The sequence below is a fragment of the Phaseolus vulgaris genome, chromosome 8, assembly GCF_000499845.2.
Source record: "Phaseolus vulgaris cultivar G19833 chromosome 8, P. vulgaris v2.0, whole genome shotgun sequence".
Taxonomy (NCBI): Eukaryota; Viridiplantae; Streptophyta; class Magnoliopsida; order Fabales; family Fabaceae; genus Phaseolus; species Phaseolus vulgaris.
This window is the reverse complement of record NC_023752.2, coordinates 43,529,019-43,536,552: the sequence shown is the minus strand read 5'-3', so window position 1 is coordinate 43,536,552 and position 7,534 is coordinate 43,529,019. Positions and strand designations below refer to the sequence as shown.

The 7,534-nt window shown below is 30.2% G+C and overlaps 1 protein-coding gene and 1 non-coding gene across 2 annotated transcripts; both read left to right on the top strand.

The window, feature by feature from the left end:
- The first annotated feature begins 1,033 nt into the window (after positions 1-1,033).
- Positions 1,034-3,956, top strand: LOC137827233 (small ribosomal subunit protein eS6). Its single transcript, XM_068633490.1, has 6 exons — positions 1,034-1,163; positions 1,328-1,392; positions 2,182-2,239; positions 2,335-2,443; positions 2,569-2,841; positions 3,545-3,956. Exons 1-6 carry the CDS (start codon positions 1,158-1,160, stop codon positions 3,775-3,777), a joined length of 744 nt encoding a protein of 247 aa, XP_068489591.1. The 5' UTR covers positions 1,034-1,157; the 3' UTR covers positions 3,778-3,956.
- A 1,574-nt stretch (positions 3,957-5,530) lies between these two features.
- Positions 5,531-5,623, top strand: LOC137827327 (small nucleolar RNA U30). The gene has a single exon (XR_011083716.1). It is a non-coding gene; the product is annotated as a small nucleolar RNA U30 (small nucleolar RNA).
- The last annotated feature ends 1,911 nt before the right edge of the window (positions 5,624-7,534 follow it).

Sequence of the window (7,534 nt, the reverse complement as noted above, 5' to 3'; positions counted from 1 at the left end):
TATACTTTTAGATCCATAATTACCTTTCAAATTTTACAATATGAATTACTATAATACGTAAGGAGATGTTACAAATTTCACAATCCAATATAGACAGAAAAAAGTGAAAAAAAAGCAAATAGAAATTACTAACATATACACAAAAGGATAGTGATATAAAGGTTTAGAGTTTACATGATATACATCCCTTTTCGAACTTTATAAGTGTATTTTGGAAAATGTTTTTCCAAAATTCTGAAAAGCATTTTTTGAAAAAAGATTATGGAATAAAATTTTCAGAACGTATATAATACATTTTAGAATGTGTTTTCTAGAATAATTTTTTTAGAATGTATTATGGAAAGAACTTTCCAAAAATGAGATTGGATTAGATGAGGCATTTTCATTTGATAGTTGTAGGAAGTACTTTGTCGGGATGAAAAAAAAACACCCTTTTGATTAAACTGTTTCTTCTTGCACCTCCGTATGTTCTTCTCCCACCCACATACAAAATATGAAAATATCCTTTTATTCTTTTTGTGTCACCTCATATTCTAGATTACATAATCTAGAAGTTAATCTCAAATTTGAAAATAACTTACGGATTATGTAATCCAAAATATATTTTAAAAAAATGGTATTTTGAATTATATAATCTGGAAGTCTAGATTTGAGAGTAGCTTTCAGATTATATAATCCAACACGCATTTGAAAAAAGGCTTCCAAATTACATAATCTAGAAGCTAATCTCATATTAGAAAAAACTTTTGAATTATATAATCCAGAAACTAATCATGCATATGGAAAAAAAACTTTTAGATTACATAATCTGGAAGCTAATTACGAATTTAGAAAAAGACTTATAAATTACGTAATCCAAAATATTACCGAGGAACATTTTTGGAATACCAAAATTTATGGAGGTGAAAGAAGGGCATATGGAGGTGCAGGAAGAAGCAGTCTCCTGATTATTGACTGATATTGGGCTCAACATCTCTCAATTAGGGCCAGGCCAATTTCGTAGAAGTGCCCAGTTGAGGCCCAAGAGACATACATGGGTTGGTATATATAACAGTTGAACATTAAACCCTACTTCCTCTCTACCGTGTGCACGCTACCAGTTTACGGACCACTCTGACAGAGAGTTCGACGGGGCGGTTGCAGAACAACAATTCAAAATGAAGGTTTTCTTCTTCCCAAACCCTTACCGCTGTCGTTTTTACCCTCTGATTCGTCGTTTTAGTTTTGCCTTCGTCACTCAAGACCTTCTGATTTATGCCTATTATTTCTTCACGTCGCTTACGTGTTGTTGTTGCTGAATTTCGTTTTGTGCCTTTTTCTTCTTCAGTTTAACATTGCGAATCCCACCACTGGATGCCAGAAGAAGCTCGAGATCGACGACGATCTGAAACTGTATTCTCTTCACCTTATTTATCTCCGTTTATTTAATCTTTTCCTATTTTTGTTCTCCTCTGAAAGGAAGATGTCAACTTGAATTTGCTTGCCCCCATTTACTTTTGGTTGTACTAAACTATACCTAGAATCTTAATTCTATATTAATCGTGTCATTTTGCTAGGGCTAGCTAAACAATGATGTTTAAGATGGCAAAATAAGTATAGCTTAGACAATAGTTTTAATAGTTTTACGTGAGTCAATTTTAATATAAAGTAATTTGTAGTTTGTAATAACAACATTTAAATTGGGTTATTTTGAAGTCAAGTATCGCGTGTTTTAAGAGAATATATTTGTATCATTTGTCCAGATGAAGGCTTTATTTTATGAACACAAATCCTAACTTTTGACTGGAAGTGTGCCTCTTATAAGAAGCATGAAGGTGACAATTTAAAATATAAATATATGTAACGTGAGGGATATTCCCAGAGAGTAACTTGCATTTCACTTGCGCTACGCATCATAATTTCACTGCTTGTTAAATGAAAAAGGAATTACAAATCAACCTATTGAAATTTTAATCATTTTGGTCTTTGAAAATTATGGGCAGTTTATTTCTTTCAAGTTTCTATAATATCTTCGTAATAATCCTCATCATACTTGATTTACAATAGTAGGTTAAAAAAAATAAAGGAATTTAATTTTAATTTTTTAAAGTGCTAAAAGCTTTATATGAGATTCATGCCATATCTTCTTTTGGGCAAGAAGACATGTCTTCATACTAAAATATTCCCATCTTCTAATTACAGACGAGCATTTTGGGACAAGAGGATCTCACAGGAGGTCAATGGAGATGCACTTGGTGAGGTATGTATGTCCTTTAGCCTCAAACCTTCAGTGTGTGATCCAAAGTTTTGCTGAATTTTTCATAATTATTTCATCACGCCTTTTGTTGCCAACAGGAGTTTAAAGGCTATGTATTCAAAATTACTGGAGGCTGTGACAAACAAGGATTCCCAATGAAGCAGGGAGTGCTGACCCCTGGTCGTGTTCGCCTGCTGCTTCATAGGGGTAAGTCTTTTATGTACTCTATGTATCCTTGTACTCTGCCCATTTTATATTTAAAATCAATTCCATTTTTGTTCTCTGCCTTTAAGAACTTTACTTTTTTAAAATCAATTCCATTTCTTGAATAGGAACTCCTTGCTTCCGTGGATATGGAAGGCGTAATGGAGAGCGAAGGAGAAAGTCTGTTCGTGGGTGCATTGTCAGCCCTGACCTCTCTGTTCTTAACTTGGTAATTGTGAAGAAGGGTGAAAATGACTTACCAGGATTGACTGACACTGAGAAGCCAAGGATGAGAGGTCCAAAGAGAGCCTCCAAAATCCGAAAACTGTTCAACCTCTCCAAAGAGGATGATGTTAGGAAGTATGTCAACACCTACCGTCGGACATTTACCACAAAAGCAGGTAAAATCCCTGTGACATATATGCTGTGCTTAATTTTGTGATTGCTTATGTTCTCAAATAGAGAAAATGATTATTTTATGAGTAAACAAGATGATGTTAATCTCTTCCCGACCTTAAATCTATTGACAACTAAATCACCATTTGCAAGTTTGTGTTGTCTGTTGCATTTTTTTATGGTGATACAGTTCCCGTAGCTGTTTTATTTTATGTTGGTGTACATTTGTATTAAGAGAAGATATACTTCATGCAATTGATTTGGAATAGTAGTCATCATTTCTTAAATTTTACAGAAAAATGATTTCCGTAAAATTAATCTGCTGCTTAGTTCATATATGTTACAATAAAATACGATCTTATTCTTATTAATTACTCAATGGGTGTTGTTTGATTTGACTTGCTCTGCATTAGATATTTTAAGGTCAATTTCTCGTCTATTTTTTTTTATCTTAATGGTATTAAATGTTATGGATAATTCTTTTTTGAAATGTTATGGATAATTCCTGAGTGAAGTTCATATAATTTCTCTAAGAATATGCTATGCTGATGCATGCCTGCTACGAAACTAGATAGCAGACCCTTGTATAACTTGATATAATTTGAAAGGAAGAGTTGTTTTGAGGCATATTTAGGCTATGGTCCCTTTGGGACACTGGATAGGAAACGTACTTTGTGAATGGGTTTGAACATGAACGTTTGATTGCAGGGAAAAAAGTGAGCAAAGCTCCTAAGATACAAAGATTAGTGACTCCTCTTACTCTCCAAAGAAAGCGGGCAAGGATTGCTGATAAGAAAAAGAGAATTGCGAAGGCAAAATCAGAGGCAGCAGAGTACCAGAAACTCCTTGCCTCGAGGTTGAAGGAGCAGAGGGAACGCCGCAGTGAGAGTTTGGCCAAGAGGAGGTCCAAGATTTCCAGTGCTACTAAGGCAGCTCTATAGGCTGTGACTTTCAGATATAGATATGATGAATGTTATTCATCTGATGTAGTTTTTGGTAACGTTTTTTTATGACACATGTGTTATGAGAAACTATGCTTTTGCTATTTTTTACTAGATTGAGTTACTTAAGTATTTATTACGCAGTGTTATTTATTGAATCATTTTAACTAGTTGGGATATGTTGCTGTTTCGACTTCATCTTATTTTATTTATCATGTTCATTGGTTATATTGGTTAAGGATGAATCATTCGTGTTTTAGTTTTTAATAGTGCGATTTTAATTTATTTATGATATTGTAAAACTGTCACTTATCTATTTATTTTGATTTTAATATATCTACATTTTATTAGGATTAAAACACTCGCGCCACTTTTTATTTTTATCATTAGCATATGTATTTGTATTTATAAAATGAATTATAAATTTATACTATAATATTTTAATTTATCATTGATTATACTTTATTTTTAACAAACTATGCCTAATTATGGATAATTGATTATTATTTTAAAAATCACAATTCAGTAAATACAATCGATTATTATTTTGTTTAAATTCACTTTCCTCAAGGGTCTCTGGAGAGAAAAAATGAAATCATAGCCCAACAACTATGGACTACCTTTTGAATGCATGTTCTATTTTGAGAATTGAAGAAACAAAGAAAAAAAGATTTAGAAGGCTACTATAGGTTACCTCCGGATGACAGTTTCGAAGGTTGTTAAATAATACATTGAGAAAAGGGAAAAGAAAAAATTGATGATGGGTTCGTTATTTTTTATGCATGTGATTAATTCAACTATTCCTACATACAACGATGCTTCTATCAAGTAGAAGCAAATAAAATCTAAATTTTGAGGTGACAATTGTTAAATAATATAATATTTATTTTATTCAAAACTAGTCTTACTTTTACGATCTTGCTAATTTTATATATTTATATATTTATCATGGGTTCTGTTTTCGGACTTTTTATTTTAAAATTATTTGACTTAATTATTCTTTTAAACTTAATTAAGTCTCAATCTTTTTTAACAACCTTTTTTAAGATGTAACTTTCTTAAAAATAATTCAATGTGATAGTTTTAATGATTTTTAAAATTATCCATTGTGATAATAACACATAATTTAATGTGTAACAGCTAAATAATAGAGAAAAATCTGTTTTAATAATGATAATCTGATAAAAAGAATCACACTGAACGTTACCAAAAAATAAAATGAGACCATTGAACTTTTTAAAAATTTGGTAACTAAATTAACTTTTAGCCTATAGGACTAAAATGTAATTAAGCCAAATTATATAAGAAATTCTAATAAAAATCAGTGTAAAAATCATAATTTGTATAACTTAAATAATAATAGTATTATTATATATTTTCTCGTAAAAAAATATAATATTTTATAAATACAATATAAAACCAATTATAAACATGTGAGCTAGAGGTACATGGGTTAAATGCGGTATCTCTCCCCCACAAATTAATGTTGGACTGGCCAATGAACTCATTGGGCCAATGAACCCATTGGACTAATAAACTAAACGACGTCGTGAGTGTGTTGTTGAATAAATCAGTCTGTGCGGAAGAAAGCTGTGAAACGGCTATAAATAATCTGAAAACCCTATCAATGGGTACGGCTTCATAGACGCGGCGCTAGAGTGTATGTTTATCTATCTCTTCGTTTCCGTTTTTAAACCTAATCGTTATTGTTTTTGCATTTTGTTTGTTGAGTTGAAACTGTGAGGGGAGAAGTTGCTGTGATGATGAGATCTATAATCTCGTTAATCTGATGAATATTTCATTCATGAGGATACCTTTTCTCATCCATTCAATATTCTTTCTGAGCACTCCTCTCTCTCCATCTGTTGATATACGAACTATTTGATTCTCCTCTCTTTAGTATTATTTTCATAGTGAAGTTCATAAATTTTTGGTTCGAAAATGATGGAAGGTTTTAAAATCTGCTATGACTAAAGATTTTGAAGAAAATTATCTCAGTCTTAGTTTTTATTTTTTTATTAAGTTTGATATCTGAAAGAAAATAAGGAATATATTGTTTTTTGCTTTTATTTTATCGAAGAAGATTTTAGATTATTTTACTAAAATCTATATATTTTAGATGGATACAATATTTATATAATATTTTTATTTTATTTAAGAATTGCCATATTACACTAATTTTGTTTAAACTCTAATTATAATTTGTTTCTTTTTAAGTCAGACAATCCATTGGGCTGGACTGAATACCATTTAGTATTTAGTATTGGTTATTGTTTTTGTCACTTTATTTTCTTCAATAACACTGATTTGTGCCACTGTTATTATTATTTTCCTCAATATTACCATTTGCACTTTCCTTCAATAAATTTTTCCTTCACTGAGACTTTTGTTTATTTGGAGTTAAATTTTTAAAGTATTTTTTTTCCTATTAATGTTCTATTAATTATGTGTTAATCATTTGAGATTGGTGTTTTGGAATTTTTTATTTCTTGTCTCGAGTGAATGAAAAAGGAAGGAAAGAAATATAAAATAAATTTAAGAAATAAAAGATAAAAAGTATAATTGGGGATTTTTTTAGACACTGTTTGGCCATTTTAGATAAAGGTCATGATATTTTTTCATTAATTCATAATAAAAATATTAAGGAAAAGAGATCAATAAAAAAAAGTTGGTATTATGATTGACTAACTTGGTATTATGCTTGATTACTTTAAAAAAAAACTAATTAAAAGTGTTTTTAATGCACGATTTGGACTTAATAGAAATACAATTACGTCATCGAATATTTTTTTATCAATTCATAAATAAATTATTAAGGGAAAGAATAAACCTAATACAAAAGGGGTCTACAGAATTCTATGGTTTGGACATCATTCTCCTTCTGTACAAAGGAATCAAATGCAAAATCATAAATTTCTTGCTTTGACCGTTGATGTCATATATCAACTATAAATGTAGGTCATTGCATCTTTAATGAAATATCAAATCAATTGTTGGATGTTTATGATTATTCTTATATGATGGCAAGTTATATGATGTTGATTTATGTTATGTTACATGAATGAAATTAGAAATTCATGTTGATGTGTTCAAGATGATGATGAACAATGTGTTGTTTCTTTTAGAAAAAAGATATGAACCTCATGCAAGATGAACATTTATTTAGCAACATTATGATTTAAGGAATCCAATTACTTTCAACAAATGGGAGGATATTGAAAAATAATTGAACCACTTTTTAAGAATTGTGTAAGTGTATGTTGGTTGTTGTTACATTCTTCATTGTTTGTGCTTTTGTTTTAAAAACTATTGATTTTTTTTTTTGATGTTCCAATTATTTCTTGTTATATTTTTTGTTTACGATTGAGTGTTGTATGTTTGTTATTGTATGGATTTTATTCAAATAATGATATTTTTGTAGAGCATTAATTCATTATTTGAAAAAAAACACATTGATAACAAATTCATACCCATTAAATAAAATAAAGGTAAAGTAAACAAAAAATGGACATTAATAACCTATATATTCTTGAGTAGAGTGTCGAGCCAAATCAATACCTCATATTAGCACCAGAGAATAAAGGTCTATATGAACAAAATGTTTTATTGTTGTTAAGCATCCGAGAATAAAGGTGCACGTAAGCAATATATATTGAATGATCTTTGGAGTCTGATCAACAGGTAGAGTCTCATTTGTCCAAATGGAGCACAAGTACCTCAAAGCCCTAATTGGAGACAAATTAGAGGAGGAACCTAT

Excerpts from the sequence above, each read along its gene's own strand:
- LOC137827233 (XM_068633490.1), top strand. Across the intron at positions 1,393-2,181 it reads ATCGACGACGATCTGAAACT|ACGAGCATTTTGGGACAAGA; the intron begins GTATTCTCTTCA and ends TTCTAATTACAG. Across the intron at positions 2,444-2,568 it reads TCGCCTGCTGCTTCATAGGG|GAACTCCTTGCTTCCGTGGA; the intron begins GTAAGTCTTTTA and ends TTTCTTGAATAG.